The following is a 23,378-nucleotide window of genomic DNA, read 5'->3' on the forward strand; positions in this document are numbered from 1 at the left end:
CCTCTAGGGCCTTTGCCCTGCACCCCCCGGGCTCTTTGTATGCCGTGGCAAACGCCTGCCATTTCCTGCACGGGCTGAGGGTCTTCCCTGATTCCTAATGACCACATGGAGTCAGGACATGTCCACAGTGCCAGAGCACACACCCGCACACCTCTCCCCACCCCCAACCCCATTCCTGGAGTGCCAGGAGTAGTATGGTAATTGTCTTCACATGGCCTTAGATGCTGAGCTTCGCACCTGGGCCGGGTCCTGATTAGCCACATGAGGTTGGCAGCCTCTCTGTATCCTTACCTGCAGGAGGGGATGGTGATGGGTCAACCCTGTGTCATAGTGTTGCTGTGAGAAGGAAAAGTTGTATGTGTGCTTAGGACGCTAGGAATTATTCCTGCAATTGGCAAACAGCAGCTCAATAAAGGTCTGAACAACAGATCTAACCCCCTTAAATGGGCTTCCCAGGTGGTAAAGAACCCGCCTGCCAATGCAGGAGATGTAAGAGACGTGGGTTCGATCCCTGGGTCAGGAAGATCTCCTGGAGGAGGGCATGGCAACCCACTCCAGTATTCTGGCCTGGAGAATCCCAGGAACAGAGAGGAGCCTGGCAGGCTACAGTCCACGGGGTTGCAAAGAGTCAGACACGACTGAAGCGATTGAGCACGCACAAACCCTCTTAAAGGTATGGCCTGGGGCGGTGTCATCAGTTAGGGGCTCCGGCTTGACTCCTTGTTTGATGGTTTTCTCAATGCTGTTGAAGTTCAGAACTTGAAGAAGAGAATTTGCCAGCAGGTTGTAGGGAGTCAGTGAATTCCCCATTTCCCCACCTCATTTGCCTCCCCAGGGCTCATGAGAGAACAGCTCTGCACATCTATCTCCCGGGCAGCCTGCACATGTCTTCTCTGCAGAGGGACACACATCGGGCCCTGACTTCCACCCAGGTGCCAGCCTTGGCCCGGCTTGGGTGAGTATCTTTTGGGGAGCCCTAATCTTTTGTGTTCTGGAGCAGGGGAAAGGGACAATCCCCACTGAAGGGCTGCCGTGGACAGACTTTGGCATTTATGATGCAGTTCAATGGATGCTCACACACCCGTGTGTCCACTTACAGAGGCACCTTCACTAAACAAAAAGGCACAGATCTGGGGGGTTTTAATGCTGTTGACTGTAGAAGAGTGTGGATGTGAGGAACCCAAACCCAGAGCTGAGCACTGGCTAGGTAGCTCTGGGTACTTCTCCCGATGGCACACAGGGACCATTTCTTGTTGCACAGCTGGAGTGCCCCTGTGACATGGCAGTTTGTTCTTTGAGGGTGCTTCCAATATAGTTCTCTCACAGCCCTGCAGGGCCTGGGGATGCAGAGAGAAATGACCCGGCCTGAAGGGGAGAGGAAAAAAGGTCTGGGCTGCTGGGGTGCAGGCAGAGGGGGTGCCCATAACGCTGGAGAGGGATTCTGTGTCTAGGTTCCTGTTAGGAACTGATCAGACTCCAGGAGGAGAAGGAAAGAAGGAGGGATGGTGGCTGGGGAGGCTGTCTCCGAACCCCCGGCAGAAGCTTGAGGACCCCAAGGGCAGACAGACATCTGTAAATGACCAGAAGCCCGTGGGGTCCGACCTGCTGAGCCAGGGTGTTTGTGTGGCTCACTATTTGGATACCTGATGGGACATTTGCAATTCGAGGGAATATCTGTGTCCAGTGGCCATCCAAGTGGGTGGCCAGAGCTGAGCTGGGGGTGGAGGGTCACCTGGTCATCCAGGTGGGTGGCCAGAGCTGCGAGGAGGGTGGTGTCACCTGGCCATCCAGGTGGGCAGCCAGAGCTGAGCGGGGGTGGAGGGTCACCTGGGCATCCAGGTGGGCGGCCAGAGCTGGGCGGGGGTGGGGGAGTCACCTGGCCATCCAGCTGGGCGGCCAGAGCTGGGCGGGGGTCCCAGGTCGGGCGGCCCTCCCCCAGCACCTCCGGCCCAGCCCGCCCTGGCCCCGGCACTGGCCCCTCGGGCTGGCACCCAGCCGGCCCTCCGCCACCCGCGCGGACCGCTCTCGGGCCCGGGCCGCCTGGGCACCGGCGGCGGGGGGGGCGCGGCCCGGCGTGACGTCAGGCGCCCCGCCCCCGGCCCCCGGTTCCGGGCGGGGCGCCGGGGTCCCGCGGGCCAGGCCGCCCCCGCCCCCCGCCCCGGGGCCGCCGCTCCTGTCCTGCCGCGCCCGCCCCTCGCCTCCCCCGCCGGCGGACCCCGCCCGCGCGAGGCCGAAGCCGCGGCGGCGGCCGGCGTTGCCGCCATTGACGTCAGAGGGCGGGCACATGACCCCCGGGGACCAATCGCGCGCGCGCCGCGCGGCTCCGCGAGCTCCCCGCCGCGCCGGCCCCCGCGGCCCCGCCGCACACTCGCCCGCGGACGGCCGCCCGGACACACACACCGTGCACACGAGCGGGCGGCGGGCCCGAGACACGCCCGCCCGCGCGGCCGCCCGCCCCCGCCGCCGCCGCCCCCCGCCCGCCCGCGCCCCCGCGCCCCCGTCCGCCGCCCGCCGAGCCGGTCCGGCCGCAGCGAGCATGCACCCGACGAGCTAGGAGGAAGCCGGAGCCCCGCAGGAAGCCCCGCGCCGCCCGCCGCCCGGGCCCCGCCCCTGCGGGGCGCCCCCAGCCCCGCGCCCGCCGCCTTCCCGGGGGCTGGGGGGGTGCGGGCCGCCGCCCGGGGGGCCCCGCCGCCCCGGCAGCCCGGGCCAGCCCCTCTCCCCGCTTCCCTCCGGCTCGGCCATGGATCTGACCAGCAGCTCGGGCGGCGGCGACCCTCGGCAGATCGAGGAGACCAAGCCGCTGCTGGGGGGCGACGTGCCGGCCCCCGAGGGCACGAAGATGGGCGCTGTGCCCTGCCGCCGGGCCCTGCTGCTGTGCAACGGGATGAGGTACAAGCTGCTGCAGGAGGGCGACATCCAGGTCTGTGTCATCCGGCACCCGCGGACCTTTCTCAGCAAGATCCTCACCTCGAAATTCCTGAGGCGCTGGGAGCCGCACCACCTAACGCTGGCCGACAACAGCCTGGCGTCCGCCACGGTGAGTCGCTCTTCGCGTCGGCGCGCCCGCACCCCCGCGCCTCCCCTCGGGGCCCGGGAGGCGCCCCCTCCCACCGGCCGCTGCACCTGGAGCTCGGGGCCTGCCCGGCGCCGGGGGGGTGGTGGTGGGGGCACCGGGAGAACCGGGCACCCCTTTCCTCGGCTGGGCTGCTGGCTGCATTGTGGATTCCGGCGGGCCCGGGGAGACCCTGGAATTCTGGAGAGGATCTGGCCCTGTCCCCAGACTGAGCATTCGGGCACCTCCGGGCCCAGCGCTTGTGTTCCTTACGGCCGGGACCTTGGGATAGACCCGAGGCTGGGCCCCGATGGTGGTGAGGGTTCCCTTTCTGAAGGCACATCTGGATCTGCGCCGGAGAGGAAAACAAAACAATTTTTTTTAAAAAGAAAAAAAGGCCCCAACAACCTCAAAACCCCAAAACCCCAAAAATTTCCAGAAGCCAGTTCCTTTCTTTGCTCTACCCGTCTTTTTCCTGCCCGGGCTGGCAGGCAAAACTGGGTGCTTCCCTTTCTGAAAAACAAACAAACAAACAAAAAAAACCCCACATCGTTAGCAACACAGGGAGGGTGGAAGTGAGGGGGAGGGGGCGGGGGTCCTGGGTTATCTCCTCCCCACCGAGGGCGGTCAAGTTCCAGTGCGGAAGCTGGCTTGTGGGGCTCTGGTGTTGCATTGTCTGTGTAGTATTTGGTACGTGTGTTTTGTTGCTGGAGGTTGTATTTATGTTATTGTTTTAAAATGTATGGTTGGGACTGGGTCACCCTGATGAGAGGGAGAGAAGTCGCGGATTGGTTTCTGAAATCAAATCTGCAAGGTGGAGAGAGAAGGCTGTGGTGGGGTCGTTGCGGGGGAGGGTAGCAGGCAGGAGGTGAACAGGATGCTTTGTGTTTTGAAACAAGGACGGTTTAAAGCACCAGCTCTGCTTGGGCCTGAGTCTTGCTGGGTGCAGGGTGGTGTGTGGTGGGGGGTGTCCCATCCTCTCTGGAGAGGTGGCAGGTCTTCCCCAGAATGCAGTCTTCCCAGGGGCATCCGTGATCCTGTTTACTAAGCCTGTGGGGCAGTGGGGGTGTGCTGAATCCAATGTCTGCCCACACCTGTGCCAAGAACACCGAGCCAGGAAGCAGGGTGTCACTTACACGACATGTCACAAACGTGTAGCGTGTGCAGATATCCCCCCTGCGTCCATGTTCCCTTGGCACTGTGTCACAGGCCATGACACATGCTCCAAGGAATGGGGAGGGGGAAAGTTAGCAGAAGAAACCATACTCTTTGAAACAGCTCCCCCCCCTTCCCCGAGAGCATTGAAACACACGAGGACTCTTATTCTGAATTTTGGGTCCGACGTGCTCAGAACACCTATTTTTTCTTTCCTGTGGGCACGCTGGTGCAATCTGCAATGACCGCCTTCTCGGGGAGGATCCTGGGTTGCCGTGAAGCCTTCTAGCCCCAGTTTCAGGCTCACACACGTTCTCAAACCCTGTCCCAAGCCCCTGGCCGCGGCATTGGGCTTTTCATTTGACAGAGGGGGAGCCTCGGAAAACCCGCCAGCACACAGCGTTTTAGATTCAGCCCTCAGTGGTCCCCTGCCTGGGAGCTGCAGCCTCAGAATCTGGCTTCAGAATTTTCCCCTGGCTGGCAGGGGGGTGTGGGGTGGGGGGTGGGGGTGGGGGGAGGTCATAGTGGGGGACCGTTATCTTTCTCTCTGCCACCCCTTAACATGAAGGGGAGCTGGGGAGGAGAAAGCGTCTGGGAGGCACAGTGGCCCTCCGTGGGAAGGACGGGCCCAGCTCCTGTGCCCCACTGGGGAAGCCGGGCACTGTGCTGTGCTGCCCGCGGTTGAGGGGAGCCAGCTTGGGAGGCGCAGGGTGCCCCTCCCCCTCCCCGCCCTCCCCCAGTTTACCTCTGATTGCTCAAGAGGTGTGTTTTGGAGAGAGAGGGAAGGAGGCGAGGGTGAAGCTACTCGCCCTGGGCTTCTCAAGCAGCCCGCCTTCCTCCCCGCCGCCCCCCGCCCCCAGCCCCACACCACCTTCCCCAGCTGGAGTGGGTGGCACCTTCCCCTGCCCAGGCCCCTCCGGAGAAGAGCCGTGATTTTTGGGCCTGGGGGCCGAGGGCCTGATGCGTCTCAGCAGAGCCTTGCCCTGGCGTTGGGAAACACGTAGGGGGGTACTCCGGGCCGGTGTGCCATGGGCTGCCCCCCTTCTTCCCCTGTCAGCAGGCCCCACTGGCAGGGGAAGGGTTGTCCCTAACTTTGGCCACGGTGGGCTTCAGGGGGGTGCACGGGTCTCTGTGTGCCAGGGCCCGTGGGCACGGACTGGGGCTGCTGAAGCAGGCCCGGCCACGGCAGCGGCCTCTAGGGCAGAGGTGGGGTTGACGGGCACCTTATCCCATCACCAGACACCTGGCTGGTGCTGGTGTCCAGGCCCCGGGGAAGGAAAGCAGTCCAAGGGGTTTCCCTGAGGCCCCGGGCGTTATGTAATCTGTCTGCGTTTTAGAGCGCGGCCCAAGCCCTCGATTGAGAAACGTTAGCCCAAATGAAACAAAGGTGAACTTGAGTGTAGTTCACGGCAGCGGTGGAAAGCCCCATGCGGCCCAGCCTCGAGGGGCCGGTGGGGCAGTGTTTCATATCGGTCACAGCCTTCCCTAAAATGTGCATCGTCCTTTCATTAAGCTGTCTACACGGCTCCTCTCAGAACCATCTGGTGATTATCTGGTTAACTGTGTGGGCTTCAGGCACAAGACTCAGAGTGATTGATCTGGATTCAAACCAATAAACAAACCAAATACACTCTTTGCCCAAACCCTCTTTGTAGTCTGTCTACACGATCCAATTAGCTGGATGGTGGTCAGAGATACAGACCAGGCGTCCAGGACCACAGCTGTCTTAGGCCGGGGGGAGGCGTCCAGGCTCTCCGTCCCACCTGGCGGCAGCTCCAGCTGGGTGCCCCCCACCCCCCAGATGGACGGCCCTCTCTCCATTCCCTGCTGGGGAGGTGGGCTCAGCCCGGGGCCTCCTGGGGTGGGCGGAGGATGGGCTGGATGGTGGCAGCCCCCTCCCCTGGCCTGGCTGTAAACTTTGCCTTCGGCGGGGTCAGGTTGGAGCTTGCCCCCGCGCCTATCTGCTGGGCCGGTTACTGATTAAATCCTTGCAGAGTCAACAGTGTGCCTGACATGGCGGTGACAGCGCCAGGCCTGATGCCCTGCGTGCAGGAGACTTTGGATCCGGAAGATTCAGAAACAAAGAGGGGAACACAAAGGCCACAGCGCCCCGGCCGGCTGCCGAGGGGTGGGCGGGGTGCCTGCCAGGCGCCTGCCCCTCCCTGGGGTACACATGGCCGCACCTTGCGGGGGCAGGGCCCATCTGCCCAGGCTGTGGCCTGCACACGGCGCCTCCTTGCCGCTTCATGTCGGGACTTCCCAGTCCCCCGCCTCCCTGGGCCTCTCGTGGCTGCTGCCCACGGCGTCGGTGGTAGCCAAAGGCTCGCAGTCCTGCAGAAGCAGGCAGGATTCGGGTCTGAGGGACCAGAATCCATTTTGCTGTTGTCTTGCCTGGGCTGAATTTGATCACCTGCTGGGCATGTTTGTCCGCGGGAAGAGGGCTTTGTCCTGCGCTTTGTCTCCTGCACCAAAGAAGTGCGGGTCAGCTGCTAACCTTTCATTCTACCTTTTTTTTCTTTTTTTAAATAACATGTAGCATGTGGCATCTCAGAATTGGAGGAGGTGGTCTAGAATTGGGGGAGGAGGTCTAGAATTGGGGCAGGTGGTCTAGTCTGACCAAAGAGGGGTCAGAGCACAGGTTAACAGTGGCCTTCTTTATTCTTAAGCCTCGATTCATCGATGAGGCTTGTTTGTAAATTCTCAGCCATTCTGCTGCTTTGACTGAAATCTCTCTGGGCTTTTTACTGCGAAAGGGAAAAGAGGAGTCCCTACACTTTTTGTTGGTTTCTTTGGCCTGATGTTTTCTTCGGGGCCCGACCTTCTGAGCTTGGACTCACGCTTCCTAAGCACCTACTGGGTGTCGAGTGCCAGGTTCGTCTGGATGGTGGCTTCTCTTGGGAGTTAAACTCTGCGTCCTCCCGAGTAAGTCCCAGGTCCCGTGGGAACTTGCCTGCGTGTGCATGCACGCATGTGTTCGTTTCTCCACTCCTGTCACTTGCACCTCCTCCTTGGGCCCATCCTGGGCTTTGATTTCTGTGGTGCTTTTCGTGGCGTGAGTAAACACAGAGAATTCTTTTTTCTTCTTTCGGTGCCATTTGTCATAAGATTTTGGAGTATATCAAATTTGTTTCCCAGGTAACTTGTCTGATTGGAGGGGGTGGAGGGGAGGGGCAGAGACAGAAGAGGAGGAGAAAATCTGAATTCTCTGTAAACAGCACAGGTGGTCTGCCCCCCAGGCTGTAGTAAATAAGTGCGTTTTCAGGAGGGATAGTTTTGATGCTGCCACTCACCTGGTGCGATCTGAGGTGCCCTTTCTGGCCACAGGCAGAATCGCGCTGGTCCAGGTTGAAGGTGTCAAGCCTGCCACTCACGACTGGGCTCTGCTACTGAGCCAGTGTGGGCTCTGTGCCCACAGGTGGCCATGCCCGGCGTGCCCACTCTTCAATGCCAACTGGGGTGCCCGCTGACTCACCTGGCAGTGGGAGAGGGCATTTGTGGGGCACCGCATTCAGCCAGGCTTAGGGGGACCCTGGCAGCCAAGTCACCCTGAAAAACTGAAGCTCCCCGAGGGTACCTCATTGCTGGCTTCAGCTTGGCCTGCGAGCGTGGTACCCACTTGGTTGTTTGGTGGAATGGACCTCCAGACGTGGTCAAGTTACGCCTTAGATGAAAGGCTTACATGAGATTCAGCAAGGCAGCCTCACGGTTCAGGCGTCTCCACTGCAGAGCAGCACAGAAGGGATTGCTTAGGGTCTGGATTGTAAACTTCCTGGCTGTGTGACTTTGGGAACGTTGCTTTCCCTCGCTGGGCTTTGCTTTCCCCCTAGAAGAGGGGATGAGCCTGCCTCACGTCCAGGGCTCCTGTGAGTACTGGAGATCGGTCACATTGGCACCTGGCATGTTCCAGCATGCAGCAGGGGTGTGACAGGGGGCCCGTGATCCCCTTGGGGTTCTCCTCTTTAGCCTGAGAGAGCGTCGTGAAACCCTGGATGGATGCAGGGGCGACTGCTCTTTAGAAACGGGCCGAGTCCAGAGGAAAGTCTCCGGGGACGAGCGGTGTGTTTGGGAGACTTAGGGCTATTTAGTGGATCTGGGATGTATGAAGGAAGAGAAATTGTTGGAAGCAGTTTGTGAACAGTTCCTCAAGGGGAACAGTCTAGTTTTTTTTTTTTTAAATACAGAATTCCCCCCACCACCTTTTTTTTTCCTGAAAACTGAAATACTAATACGCACGTCGAGTACCTTCAGATGGTACGGCAGGGCATATGGGGAAGGTGATGCGTCCCTACAGTCCCCAGTTCTGCATGCAGGCTGGCCCTGCGTCCTTGCTGAGTGTTCGGGGTGTCTTCACAGGGTCCTGTGCTGCCGTTCCTGGCCGGGCGGTGTGCTCTCTGTCGGTCGTTCTGTGCAGATCCGTCCCAGCCGAGCTGCTCCTCTCTGCGGCATGGCAGAGGGGCACCGCAACGGCGTCAGTAGACCATCCCCTGCCACTGGACACTTAGCTTAGTGCCAGGCTTCTGCTGTTTCCAGACAGACAACTTGCCATTTTTATGGAGCGGAGTTGCTCTGTTTTTATCATTTGAGTGCTCTTTGCCTGTTTTTCTGGCAAGTGTTAAAATATTCAGGCTCACAGTGCTTTGGGAGGGTGTGCTGACCCTCCCATGGGGGGGACAGGCCGTGCAGCCTGGGGTCACTGCTGTCTTGAGTCACGCCTGGGTCTGGCTCACTCTCAGTGGCCAGCAAGCCTCCTGAGCGCCTGGCCGCCCGGCCCCGGCCAGAGCTGCTGACCTCCGCCCTGAGGACAAGGGTCTGTGTGGCCAGGCGGGCCGTTTCCTGCTCCACCTGTGAGCATCGCTGCTGTCCCCCGGCTTCCTGCTTCCCCAGGATGGAGGCCAGGCTGCCCGGCCCCGTTGGGGAGAAAAGCAGGAAGTGACAGTGTCTCTTCCCGGCTCCCGGTGCTGGTGACAAGGCACCCAGTGTGTTCAGTGGGGCATTGAGGGGGGCCGTGTGAGGCTGAAGCTGGGCTGATACCAGCGGGGCCCTACGAAGGGTGTGCGCGTGTGCATGCGTGTGTGTATGTGTGCATAGCTGGGCTGATACCAGCAGGGCCCTACGAAGGGTGCGCGCGCGTGCGTGCGTGTGTGTGTGCATAGCTGCGCTGATACCAGCGGGGCCCTACGAAGGGTGTGCATGCGTGCATGCGTGTGTATACGTGTGTGTGTGCATAGCTGCACTGATACCAGCAGGGCCCTACGAAGGGTGTGCGCGCGTGCATGCGTGTGTGTGTGTGTGTGCGTGCAGAGCTGGGCTGATACCAGCAGGGCCCTACGAAGGGTGTGCGTGCATGCATGTGTGTGTGTGTGTGTGTGTGTGCATAGCTGCACTGATACCAGCAGGGCCCTACGAAGGGTGTGCGCGCGTGCATGCGTGTGTGTGTGTGTGTGTGCGTGCAGAGCTGGGCTGATATCAGCAGGGCCCTACGAAGGGTGTGCGCGCGTGCATGCGTGTGTGTGTGTGTGTGCGTGCAGAGCTGGGCTGATAGCAGCAGGGCCCTACGAAGGGTGTGCATGCATGTGTGTGTGTGTGTGTGTGTGTGTGTGTGTGTGCATAGCTGCACTGATACCAGCAGGGCCCTATGAAGGGTATGTGTGCGTGCGTGCGTGCGTGTGTATGTCAGCGCGCGCGCATAATTGGGCTGATACCAGGGGGGCCTTCCAAGGGTGTGTGCGCATGCGTGCATGCATGTGTGTGTGTGTGTGTGTGTGTGTGTGTGTGTGCAGAGCTGGGCTGATACCAGCAGGGCCCTACGAAGGGTGTGTGTATGTCTGTGCATGTGTGTGCGTGCGCATAGCTGGGTTGATACCAGCAGGGCCCTACAAATGGTGTGCGCGCGTGCGTGCTTGTGTGCGTGTGTGTGTGTGCGCGCGTGCGCATAGCTGGGCTGATACCAGCAGGGCCCTACGAAGGGTGTGTGTGTGTGCGTGCGTGTGTGCGCGCATAGCTGGGCTGATACCAGCAGGGCCCTACAAAGGGTGTGCGTGCGTGCGTGCTTGTGTGTGTGTGTGCGCGTGCGCATAGCTGGGCTGATGCCAGCAGGGCCCTATGAAGGGTGTGCGCACGCGCGCGTGTGCGTGTGTGTGTGTGTGCGCGCACATGCGGGTGGTTTTCGCATCTGTTGAGACTAAGGGGATCACGGAGAACATATTTTTTGCTGCGGAAATGGGTTGTTGTGCTGAAGGTGAATGTCCAGTAGCTTTTATACCTGGCACATCCCGCTGTCTGGGGTGTCAGTGGGGTGGGTGAAGGGGAGCAGCCAGACGCAGCAGAGGGGTCAGACGGGCAGGCTTGAGTCCAGCCCCTGCCGCGCCCTGGATGGTGGGTGACCTCGGGCAGGCCACCTCCCCTCTCTCGTTATCTGTGAAGTTCACATTATGGGGACTTCCTTTTAGCATGATGTCAGGGTTAGGTGAATTAAGGCTTGGCAGTTCATTTAGCAGATAAATATCACTGTCTGTAGGCACTTTGAGGAAAACCAGTCCCTGCCCTCCTGGAGCGTGTGTCAGTGGGGTGGGGGACAGACAAGAAACCACTGAGTAAGGAAATATCAAGTCTGTCCAGCCCCTGAGAAAGCAGCAGCGGTGGGTGGGCGAGCTGTGTGGGGCTCAGGCCTTGCTGATCTGCATGCTGCCTTCAGGGCAGGAGGCGGTGTCTGGTGGGAGAGCATTCCTGACAGAGAGGACCGCAGGTGCAAAGGCCCTGAGGCTGGCCCAGCTTAGCGATCCACCCCTGCCTTCCAGGAGCTGCCGTCGTCTATTAAAACATATCTGTGAGCATCGGACGTGCTCAGAGGGGGCACACCAGCAGCTCCCTGCCCCGTGGAGCTCCTTCCTTTCTTTCTAGCACTTCTGGGGTGTGTGTGTTTTATTTAACCCGCTCCCTCCCTTAGTGGAGAATGGCAGTGCTCTAAGAGACTCTTAAAAAAATTATTCAGTACAAAACCCAGCCAAACTCTTCAAAACCAGCTCCCTTTGTCCATACTGCATTACAGAGGTTCTCAGACCTAGAACCTACTAATCATTGAATTCGCCTCAGGCTTTTTTTCCGTTGAGTAAGCGCTGAGGGCCAGCGTGTTGCCCAAAGACCCTTGCACTTGACCCAGCAGCTGGGCTGGCACTCACCCTGGGGCTCCCACCCCCCAGCACCCCAGGCTGATGCTGCCTGCCTTTCCCGTTGGCTCTCCTACTCTCAGGCTGCTGTCAGAAATGATGAGACCGGCAGAGCGTGCACAGAGGAGGCTGAGCAAACTCCTTTCGGAGGGAAGGAGAAGGGCCAGATTCTCCAGTCACCAGTGGGACTCCATGGGGCAGGGCAGCAGAGGCTTCTGGGGCTGGGGTCATCAGGGGAGAGGAGATGGCCCTGGCATGTTTCCTGGGGTCCTGGGCTGGTCCCCAGCGCTCAGAGGTCCGGGAGAGTTGCAGGTAGGAGCGCACAGCCTGGGGAGAGCCCAGACTGCCTCCCGGCCTGTCTGCTGTCTCTCTCGGCTCACTGTCCAGCCCTGGTGAGTCTGGTCTCCTCCGCGTGCCCGCGTGAGGCTCACCGTGGGCTGGGGCTTCACCGTGGACAGCCTGGGGTGCTGTAGGGGGTGGGGGAGAGTCAGCCTGTGCTTCCCAAAGCACGGGTCACTTCTGGCTCCTGTCCTGGGCCAGTGGGGGGTTTCTGCCCCGTCCAGGGCCTCATGGAGTAGGGGCTGGGGAGAGGGTGCGAGCGCCACGCGGAGGTTCGGTCTGTGAGTCTGGCCACTCTGTGGGCCACAGCTCAGTCACAGGGTGACCCCGGAGGGCGGGGGAAGCTGAGGAGCAGAGTTTGTCACATGTGGGAGACAGGAGCCCCTGGATCAATGGTGACTCCTGCCCCGGGGCCTTGGAGACGCGACAGCCGTCTGGGGGTCTCCAGGATACCTGGAGTGGAGCTGCTGCCCTGGAAGGGAAATCCACACGGCCTGGTCTCGTCTGGCTCCTGGGTTTGAGCGTGGGGGCCAGTCAGGAAAGTCTGCAGTCTTGCTGTCTGGTGGGGAATAAAACAGAGAAGGTAAACCTCTCGCACGGGCTGAGCAGTGCGCTCATGATCACCGTGAGGCTCACCGTCCGTGCGCCGAGGACCAGGCAGCATGCTCAGTGGATTTTCCGAACAGATGCCGCGGTGGAGACTCAAATGGGGAGAACTGGGGAGACGTGGAGTGGCGAGGCAAAGGCGGGTCTGCGCCACACCTGAGGGTGCTTGTCCGTGAATGTCCACACGTCTGTCTGCTGGAGGTCCAGAATGACTTCAGCCTCTTGCAGAAGCTTCTCAGTTGGGAACCAGCGCGCTTATCAGTTTCGTGTTTGGCAGACATCCCTTGGCGAATTTGTCAAGTGAGTTCAGGGAACTGGTGTTGGAACGTGAATGCCAAGTATTTGCACAGAGTAAGCGCCAGGTACTAGGCTTTTGGATGCAGTACCAGCTACTGTGTGTGCAGAGGGGTTTCCAGGTCCTGCCCTTGGGAGCAGGTCCCCCCCACCCCAGGCGCTGGCCGGACAAGGTGGGTGTTCACTGGTACCGCACGTAGAAAGTCAGACACACCCTTTGCCCCCCTAAAGACTCACAGTCAGATTGGGGTGCACTTCAAATGAGGGGGCACTATAGGAGCACGCCTCCTCAGAGAGGTTTGTGCCATGTCCTGCTGTTTGGAGGCAGGAAGAGGTGCTGCTGCTGGAAGACAGGGGGTTTCATGAAGGACTTCGTCGGAGAGGCTCATCTCGATAGATAGAAGTGGGATTGGGGACTGGCAGAGAAGGGGGTCGGAGAAGGCGATGGCACCCTACTCCAGTACTCTTGCCTGGAAAATCCCGTGGGCGGAGGAGCCTGGAAGGCTGCAGTCCATGGGGTCGCTGAGGGTCAGACACAACTGAACGACTTCACTTTCACTTTTCACTTTCCTGCATTGGGGAAGGAAATGGCAACCCACTTCAGTGTTCTTGCTTGGAGAATCCCAGGAACAGGGGTGCCTGGTGGGCTGCCGTCTATGGGGTCGCACAGAGTTGGACACGACTGAAGTGACTTAGCAGCAGCAGCAGAAAAGGGGGTAGGGGCCAGGGCCGTGGGGGCACCCTGGAGACACTGTGCTGTCCTCTGCAGGTGGTGGGCAGTGTGAGAACATGTGGGGATGAGGACAGGCAGAGTTGCTCCTCAGTGTGGGGGCGCTCACCAGGGCGCGGGTGGGGTGGGAGGGCCTGTATCACGACGCCCGAGGTGCCCCTGAGTGGGAGCTTCGAGAGAGCGGGGGTCTGTGTCCGCAGGCCAGGCTTCAGCCCCAGCAGCAACTGCTGGACCGCAATCACTGCCCGGGGTTCACTTTCAGGAGCTGGGCTGGGTGGGCACTGCCTTGACCCCTAGGCACCCCCCACACTGCTGTCACCCCTCCTTTTCACAAGGGGGCCCCGGGGCCAGGCCTCTCAGTAGATGCTCTGTGGCTGAGCGGGTGGATGACCGAGTGAAGGAAGGAGCGAATGTCCGGTCGGGTGGGCCCTCGTGTGGGTGGGGCGGGGAAGACTGCCACCATCGAGTTCCCTGCCTGTCTCCATCTCCTCCAGTGAAGGGCACGTGTGCCCTGCAGTTGCCCCACAAAGGGCTGGACAGGCCTGCGCTTCCTGGCCTGCAGGCCCCAGGGCCCTCGGGTGCTTTCCAGATCCTGGGCCTGGGCCCTCCACGGGGCATTGTGGCTCCTAGGGCTCCCCTTCTGGAAGCTTCCTTCCTGGAGGCCTGGTGGGGGAGGCCCAGCCCGGCCCTGGGGCGCTTGGGAAGGGGGTCCCATCGAGCCGAGGCCGGGCAGCCGTGTTGGCCCCCGGGGGCCATCGTGGGCCCTCAGGCCAGCGGGCCAGGCGGTGGCGGGGGCAGGGCCGCTCGCTGGGAGGAGGAACAGCCCCTCTCTGACGTCTGTCTGCTGTTCCCGTGGGTTTGTGTTTCCTGACCCGGCGACCTGCCTTGGGGATGGGAAAAGGGAGAGCTTGACCCGTCCCTGCCATCTGGTGACTCCTGCGCTTGGGGGTCCCAGCAGGGGGGCCTCCGGAGTCAGACGGCGGAGGGGACTGCCGGCCAGCAGTGGCGCTGAGCCCTTGGTGTGCCTGCGCGTTCAGACCAGCCCCCGAGGCGCCTGTTTACTTGTGGGGAAACCGAGGCCCCGAGAGCCTCAGCGACACTGGGACCCAGACGGCCTGGCTGCACAGCCACAGACTCCTTCCTCCATAGCACGGCGCCCGCAGGGCAGCGAGAACTGCGGCTGGCAGCCACCCTGTCTGTGTGCTGAGTCCTTCACGTACACGAGCGCGTCTCTCTTTCATTGTTTTGATCACAGTATAGTCAGTTTACAGCATTGTATTCATTTCGGGTGTATCAGGTATAGTGATCCGATGTTTTTACCACTTTTGCTCAGTTAGACGTTATAAGGTAACGGCTGGAATTCCCTGTGCGGTACGGCATGTCCTTGTTGCCTATCCATGTTATACGCAGTAGTTTGTGCCCCTGTCTTGCCCCTCAGCCCTGCCCTTTCCCTGCTGGTAACCACTGGTTTGTTTTCCACGTCTGCGTCTATATCTGTTTGGCTGTATGTATGCATTTGTGTTGTTTTTCAGATTCCACACATAAGTGACATCATGTAGTATTTATCTTCCTTTGTCTGATTTATTCCACTAAGCGTAATATTCTCTAGGTTCCGTCCGTTGCTGCAGATGCCAGAGTTTCATTCTTTTTTATGGCTGAGTGATACTCCAGCGCACGCGTGCACCCCATCTTCATTACGTTTGCCTGTTGAGGGCGCCTGGGTTGCCTCCGCGTCTTGGCTATTATAAGCAGTGCTGCTGTGAGCATTGAGGTGCATTATCTTTTCAAATTAGACTTGTCTTTTTTTTTTTCCAGGTATGTTCCCAGGAGTGAAACTGCTGGGTCAGATGTAGATGAACTTGTTTAAACTTCCCGATGCCCCTGTGAGGTGCCGCCTTCATTGCGCCCATTTTGCAGATGGTCAGACTGGGTCCTAGAGAGATGAGGTCACTGTTCACCCAGCTAGTGGTGCTGGAGCTGGGATTTGCCTCCAGGGCATCTGGCTCCAGAGAATAACTGCGAGCGCTGGTGAGCAGGGCTCAGGAGCAGAGGCTGAGAAAAGCCCAGGGTGGTCAAGGCTGTGTAAGGGGGTGGTGCCCGTGGAAGTGGGGGAGGGTGGGGACTGAGCGAGCGTTTCACCCTGGGTGGTTCAGCTGTCTCCCTGCAGGCCTGTGGAGGTTTGCTTCTCACCTGCCCCTGGTAAGGTGTCGGGATCATGAACTCAACCTCTTAGAGCCTGTTTGCTCACCTGAGATGGCCTGTTCCCTAGAGCTGACTTTGATGGCTCGGTGGTGGCAAGCCTGGGGTCCAGAGCCCACTGTGGAGCGTGGCTGGGCTCCACAGCCCTTGGGGCTCTGGCTCGGGCCCCAGAGCCTTCCCCGACCGCTGGTGGGGTGAGGGGAAACTTGGCCCGGTGCTTACCCAGCTGGGGACCATGGCGTCTGTGCCCACCTATCTTCTCTGTCAGCTGTTCGCCTCCACACTTGTAAAATAAAACAAAAATAATCCCACGGGGACGACGATGATCTTACAAAATGCAGAAGGAAATCATTCTCCCATAACCCCGCCACCCAGAAACCACCCAGGTGGACGCTTTGGGGTAGAGGCATCTCTGCTCTCCCCTGGATGAGTCCGTGTGACACACGCGGTTGTGTGCACAGCGAGCTGGGCCAGGCCTCTTAGTCACCGGTGCTGAGCCATTCTCGTGCACCATCTCAGAGTGTGTGTGCGCTCTGGCTCCCTGGGTCTCGGGGCCCAGATCCTGCTTACTGGTGGGGACTGTCCTGGGCTTTGTGGATGTTGAGCTGCGCACTTGGCCCTGGGCCACCAGATGCCAGCGCTCTGCTCCCTACAGTTAGAACAGTCCCCGATGCCCGCAGATGCTGCCGGGAGTCCCCTGGGGGGCACAGGGCGGATTGAGAACTCCGTGGTGACCCGGCAGGGGCCTCCTCTGCCCCCAGAGGTCCCACATGAGGAGCGGCCCCAGCTGCGGGCTGGCCCCTGGCGGAGCTGGAAGCCTGCACTCCCGTCTGCAGTCACCTTGCCCCCCCTGGAACCTGGCACATGGTGGGGCCAAGAGCTAGCTGTGCGGGGCCGCAGGAGCCCTGACCCCGGCGTCTGTGGTGCAGGGCCGAGAGCTGAGGGCCCCGGAAGGAAACCCCGAGCTCCCCACACCTTTGATCCCTGCTGCGGGGCACCCCCCCACTGTCCCTGCCTTCGCCTGATGACTCAGGACTTCAGAGATCTGGGTTGTTGGAAGGGGAATTGCATCATGCCAATAAAAAAAGAAGAGAAAATTAGCATTAGAAAGTTTTGGTGTGGGGAAAACGACTTTGAGACTCGCTTCTTGAATCCTGTCTAAGTTGTGTTTTAGGGGGACGGGGCGCAGAGGGGGTGGTGGGCGCAGAGAGGAGGGGGTGGGAGCACTGGGCGGCCGGCTCTGTGGCTCTCCTGTGAAGGCCTCCTGTGCTTGAATCAAGCCCCACCCGTGGCTGTGCTTTGGGTTCCCCTGCTCTTTGGAGCTGGGTGACCACACCACCAGCAAGGATACCCAGAGGAAGCTTCTGGAGCCTTTGTGGGTTCTGCTGGCAGGTGCAGTGACGGGGTGAGGGTCTCTGGCCAGAGACTGTTGTGGAGGGCAGTGGTCTGGGGCCCTCTGATGCCCCAGTGGTGAGCAGGGCGCCCTCTGGGCTGGGACAGCCAAGCGTTGGTGGTTCTCAGCGCCTGGCCAGGTGGTCCTGTGTCAGGCACAACCCGCTCGGCGTTCACGGCGGGTCCTGATTGAAGGGGCGCCCGCTGCAGAGCGAAACCCCGGGGAAGAGGTAGGTCATGACCCTGCCTCCCGGGTCCAGCCTTCCCTGATGGGGACGTTCATTGTCTACAACCGCTGCTCAGTGATTTTGGATCCAGATACTTCTTAATTAGGCCACAGGAGCAGTGGCATGATGCAGCCCTCGGTTTTCTTGTCTGTAGGCTGGGGCTACGGGGGGCTGCCCCCGGGGTTCTCTAAAGAATGAAGGGACACGGTGCACGCATGGAAAGTGCCCAGTGGTGTCATGCTGGGAGCAGCGCTCAGCAGACACCCCTGCGTCGTCACCGCCAGCTCGAGCCTGTCCCGCTCTGCCCGCCGCGCTCCTGCTTCTGCTCGACTGGGAACTTCTTGAAGGCAGAGGTCTCATCCAGCAACACCCGATGACATCAGAGCTGGCTTCTGGTGGGATCCAGTCGCCTGACGTGTAGAGGCCCCGGGCATCGCAGGCTGAGAAGGGACAGAATGGGTCTCAGATTTTGTGGGAAACCCCAGCCCTGCCTGGTGACCCAGGAGCTGTCGGGAGAACCTCCAGGGTGTGCCTGTGACCTCGGACCCTGGGACCTGGAATGGACCTCAGCCCTGGACTCAACCCCAGCTGCCGCGTCACCGACTCGGGCAAGATGGAAACCGGCAGTTGGGAGGATTAAGCTATTATTGGTGGTTTTCACCTCAGCTTTCAGCAGCAGTGCTTGGGAAATAAGATTTTGATCTTGGAAAATATGATTTAAAAACAGAAATGAAAGTTGCTTTTATTTTCTCAACGAGATTGCCCCTGACACATGCACAGGGCCTAAATGTTGGCGTTGAGGCTGAGCCTGCTGGTGGGGAGACCACGCATGGTGCTTCTGCGAGGCATGCCTGTGCACACGTCATAACCCCCGCACCCCGGCTTCCCACCTGCGATCCCCCCACTTGGGTCTGCAGTGCAGGGATGTGTGGTTTAGACAGGGCCCTGGGAGGCCCTTGTCTCTGGAGGTGGCTCACCGTGTGGTCTCAGCCTCGCTGACAGCGTCAGCAGTAACCCTGCCGCCAGGGCAGGGGGCACCTCCCTTGGACCCCTGCCGAGAACTGAGCCCCTTGCTGAGTGGCTTCACGGGGCTTGCCTCTGGTTCTTCACTCCCAGTGTGCCCATCTCGGAGCAGGAACTGGGTGCTCTCCCATCGGTCGAGGCCTGGGAGCTCTGCGTCCCCACTGGGCCTCCGTGGAGCCTTCTAAGAGGGGAGGCGTGGTCCTGGCTGCTCCAAGGCTGACGCTCCCCCTTCGTGCACTCTTCCGTGTGTCAGCTCACCTCCGGGCTTCCATGCCCTCAGCCTCCAGGTGGGTCTGGCCCATCGGTAGGGACCCTGGAGGGAGATGGGCCCTTTAGCTTCTCCCTCAGGCTGCCATGGGCAGGCAGCTTCCCTCAGCCACAGCCCCTGTCCCATTGCCCCTGTCCCGGCTTCTGCAGCTGGGGCTTCTCCGTGTCCCTTCGGACTGCAGGGCAGGAATTAGGCGACCGGCACTGTCCCACGCGTTTTCACTCGCTCCTGTGTCCCGGGAAAGCCCCAGCCCCAAGCCGGTCAAGACAGTGGGTCGCCCCAGGTAGAAACCCCCTCTCGTGCTTTCCCTGTGCTCTGCCCACACCTTGCTGTGTTGGCCTCTTGTCGCAGTTTCTTCAGAGGACACCAGTTTGTGTCTGCCATCTGTTTCTTTCCAGGGCCCCGACTGAGGCCCCAGAAGCTCCAGGAGGATGGAGCTGTTTGCAGAGCCTCCCTCCCCTTAGAGTTCGGAGTGACCAAAGGGGCTGTACTGCTGAACGTGGGGAAAGAAGTTCCTCTTTTGCACTTAGACCTTTTTTTTCTGAAAATGTGCCCCTTCAAAGACAAACGGTGGTGGTGGTGGTGGTGGTGAAGGCAGTGGCTGTGCCCACTTACTACGAGCTTGTTGTTGTGTTAAGAACCCCGATGCACTGATGTGTTTAATCATCATGACAACCCTCAGCAGCTTTTCCAGGATGAGAGAACTGAGGCTGAGTGAGATGAAGTAATCTGCCGGAGCTCAGGATGGGCCCGAGGTCGGGCCAGGGCCTGAACCCCAGAGGCCCTCCCCGTGAGGTCCCTGTGCCCGCTGATGAGGTGTTCTGCAGCTTGGGCCGACCCAGGCAAGCCCACGGTTGCACTCCTCTGGCTTGGACGGGCTGTCTCGCTGGGTGTGCAGGCAGCAGATCTGATGTTTTCCACTTCCTCTCATGTGGCGGGGCTTGTGTGCATGGAGCATGCAGGACTGGCTGGGCGGCCGGTTTTGGCTTTGCTGAATTTAGCTATGGCCAATGTTGGAAAATGTTAGTCTGTTCTTTCCTTTTCCGTCCCTCCCCACTTTTAAAATTTTTGTAATTAAAATCAGAGGCAGTCAGAATTGAAAGCGAGTCTGCAGGTCATCTAGCTCTGGGATGGCAAATGCATGTGACACATGTGTAGCCCCTCCTTTTTGCTTTGCCCCTGGTAGATACTACTGATCGATCCTGGCAGAATCACTCCTTCCCTTTAAACCTGGAGACAGTCAGTACCAATCAGTCGTTGTTGGCAGGCAGCATGTGTCCCACTGCACACATTCGGAACCCAAGGCCCAGAGAAGTCACATGACCCTCATGGGAGCCACTGGGGTTGTGGAGCTCACTCTTCAGGGGACTCGCTGGGAGATGACTTGGGGTTGAAAGCCTGCCAGTGTGGGGGAAGGACCTGGCTTTTGCATAGCAGTGTGTGGATCTGGGTTTAAATCCCACTTCTGCTTCTGGTTGCAACTTGAGGCAGGCCACGTGGCTTCCGTGAGCCCGGGTCTCTGAAACTGGAAAGTATAGGGCCGGCGTCGCGGGGCTGTGGGGGGCGAATGCCACGGAGGGTTCACTCAGCCTCCTGCAGAGGCCAATTGTGGGCCCGGCGGCACGGGGACTGCTCTGGTCCCGGCATGTGGTGTCAGCCCTGTGGACGAGGCCCCGCCCTCCGTGACCTCAGAGACCAGGCCTGACTCAAGTAGCGCTGGGTTTCTCCCCCTCCGCTTCTTGGAAGCCTGTGAGATTGTACTTCTATGGTTATTTTTTTTTTTTAACAACTCTTCCGTCACATCCACTTAAATTTGGCCTGTTTATGCATCAGAGGGAATTTATTTTTTTCTTTCCTCCCTAGTTTCGTTGTTGTCCTTGTATCAAGGCGGGTTGGGTCAGGGAGACCGAATGGATGGGCCAGGATACTGGGTCCTTTAGACTGTTTAGAGGGACACCCTCCTCTTGGAAATCTGATGAGAGCTGTGGACCCTTCCTCAGGCAAAATGGTAAGAAGGCAGGATCATAAAGTTTGGCATTTAGAGTATAGGCATTTTTAGGAATTGATTCATGGACCCCCCCCCCCCCCCCCCCAGGTTATAAACCAGTCCAGGGGGCCTGTGAGACTCCACCAGCAGGAAATGGACCTTTGCCCAGAAATAAACGTGTAAGTGACAAAAGAAGGACGTTTCATTATGAAAGGTCAAGGTTTTTATTTGAAAGGTCAAGGTTTTTATTTGGAGTTCCGCTCCGTGGCTGGGCCCATGGGTTTGTCCACGTAGCACTTCGTATGCTCGTTAAGCTATGTTTAGTCTTCTTGGTTATGGTAAAACATTTTTTCTTTTATCCTAGTCTGGAGTTTCAAGGTTGGTACTTCTTGCCCCTAAAGTGTTTATTTTAAGGTTTAGTACAGAGCTTTACTCTCTGATAAGGCAGACAGCATCCCTGCAGGCACGCTGTGGTCAAGCACAGGCCGATTGCGCCGGCATCGCAGGTGGCAGCCCAGCACTCAGCTCACCCAGCGCACAGAGTGACCTTGGGACCCCTCACCTCTCTGACCTGCGGAGCTGGGGACAGAATGACCCCCAACCCCTGGAGGTCAAGAACTAAAGAAGAGTAAGCCTGACAGTCTAGGCCTGGAGGACCTCCAAATGGGCCGCAGTGGGTTTTGCATTCACTTGCTTTTGGAATTTGGACTCAGAAGTGTGGATGCTTTGCGCTCTGAAAGGATGGTGTTTTGTGTGATGGAGGTTGCCTGGCAGATTCAGCTGAAGGGGACTGAGTTCCTCTATCAGCTGCAGGGTGGGTACAGTTCTAGCACCTCCTCCCCTGGACGCGGGGGACTTCGGGCAGGCTGACGTGCAGACTGAGGAGAAGGCCAGGGTCTTCCTTGGTTGGCAGCTTGCAGAGGAACCCCAGGAATGGGTTTCCTCATTGTCTTTGACTCTTCGATGCCGCCTCCCCCAACCTGGGTACCCTCTGTAGCCACGCCCTGGAGAAGCATGATTTAGGTGACTAGAGAGAGAAGGTTCCAGGGGAGCATTTCACACGTAGACCTGGAATTTTGCCGGGCTGGTTCCTTTGCCACGATGTTGCACTTGCGTGTTCTTAAGCCAGAGAGAAGAGTTGAACTTTCCCTCTTGTTTGCTTCATCACTCCCACCACATTTGGCAGTTTGGGTGGGATGTGGTTGTGTTTTTTTTTTTATGACTCTCAGATTCGATTTTAGAAGTGTGCTGTGCGCCTGGAGGCCTCTCGCATCCTTGAAGATTTCGTAGGGAGTTCCAAACCGACTGTCCAGCTGGGCATAACAATGGAATCTGCCGTTTCTTGAGCACCTGCTGTGTGCCAGGCGCTTGGGCACCTGATTGCACCCTTGCAGCACCCCCCACCCCCGGGTGGGTAGTGTCCCCATGTTACAGGGCTGTGGACAGCCCCTGGCCTCTGGGCTCACACAGCTGTAGGCTGGGAGTCACACCCTGGTCCGGCTGGCCTGAGTCCGTGGGCTTTTCCCTGAGTCCCACGCTTCTCCTATGACCTCGAGGGACTTGCTGAGTGTTCTTTCTGTCTCCACCCTGGTAAGATTCCACTAGAGGAAAAATGAGTAGGCATCGGTTGGACAACAAGGCAGGGTCTGGAGAGTTCTGCTTCTCCAGCTCAGCCGCCTCCCCGCTGAGCTCAGGTGTGGCTGGGGTCGTCTCTGCCATCCAGCCACTGGCCAGGCCACCCCTCTCCAAGTAACTAGCTCTGGGGTGAAGTTGGGGCTCCGTCTGCCTCACCTCTGTGACCTCTCCTGGCAGCCGGGGCTGGTGTGTAAAAAGGGCAGAGGAGGTAGCTTTCCCATCAGTTTCCCTGTTTTACGGAGAGGCCTGGGCTCTGGGGGCGTGGCTTGGGCGTGGCCATTCAGACAGACAGATAGGAGTCCAGGCTGAGCCTGAGTTGTTCCTGGTAGGCGTGCACCACCCCTTTACCTGGAACGGATGCCTCTTGGGGGTTGGTGTCAGGACCTGGAGGCAGATACCTGCCAGCATCTTCCTTGAATCAGCTCTGAGTCACTGCAGGAAGGAACGGATCTGTGTGGTCACTCAGTCCATCTCTGGTCTGGTGGGATCATCTGGGCTGGTGCTTCCATTTTGCAGTTGGGCAAACGGAGTCACCATTCCTTCCCCGCACAGCTTCTGGTTTTCTCTCTTTAGTTACAGTGTACTGCTGCGGCCTTACCTAGGCATCTGAGTTCTGTGTGTGTGTGTGCTTTAACACGCACGCCATTTATCACTCTAGCTGTTTGTTGGGGTAATGGTGCCATCACCACCACCTGTACCCCGATCTTCATCACGCTCAGCATAAACCCTGCCCCTGTTAAACTATAACTCCCCCTTCCCCTCTCCCCCCAGCTCCTGGCGACCGCTATCCCACTTTCTGTCTTTGTGGGTTTGCCTCTTCTAGGTACCTCATGTGAGTGGAATCACATGATACTTGTCCTCCTGTGTCTGCCTTCTGTCACTTGGCTTAATGTTTTCAAAGTCTCCCCATGTTGTGTGTGCGTGCACTCAGTCATGTCCCACTCTTTACCCCATGGACTGTAGTCTGCCAGGCTCCTCTGTCCATTGGATTTTCCCGGCAAGAGTACTGGAGTGGGTAGCCATTTCTTTCTCCAGGGGATCTTCCTGACCCAGGGATTGATCCCAAGTCTCTTGCGTCTCCTGCGTTGGCAGGTGGGTTCTTTACCAGCTGAGCCATCATGGAAGCCCCTGCCCATATTGTAACATATATCAAAATTTCATTCCTTTTCATGGCTGAATAGTACTCTGTCGTATGGGTGGGCCATATTTCGTTTATCCATTCATCTGTTGATGGACACTTGGGTTGTTTCCATGAACTTTTTGTTGTACGATTGATGATGCTGTGAACATGGGGGCAAATGTTGG

The 23,378-nt window shown here is 59.0% G+C and overlaps 1 protein-coding gene across 2 annotated transcripts in view; it reads left to right on the forward strand.

The window, feature by feature from the left end:
• Positions 1-549: 549 nt before the first annotated feature.
• Positions 550-23,378, forward strand: part of CMIP (c-Maf inducing protein) — a 211,742-nt gene continuing 188,913 nt past the window's right edge. Inside the window, exons 1-2 of one of the 2 annotated variants that reach the window (XM_055553846.1) lie at positions 550-673; positions 836-955. Coding sequence is in view for 1 of the 2 variants with exons in the window: in XM_055553845.1 (XP_055409820.1) it covers positions 2,741-3,037 (297 nt within the window). In the remaining variant the exon portion in view is untranslated. Of the gene's footprint in view, positions 674-835; positions 956-2,525; positions 3,038-23,378 lie in introns of those variants that run through there. The other variant, XM_055553845.1, reaches the window with a different exon arrangement.

This window comes from Bubalus kerabau, chromosome 17, assembly GCF_029407905.1.
Source record: "Bubalus kerabau isolate K-KA32 ecotype Philippines breed swamp buffalo chromosome 17, PCC_UOA_SB_1v2, whole genome shotgun sequence".
Lineage (NCBI taxonomy): Eukaryota > Metazoa > Chordata > Mammalia > Artiodactyla > Bovidae > Bubalus > Bubalus kerabau.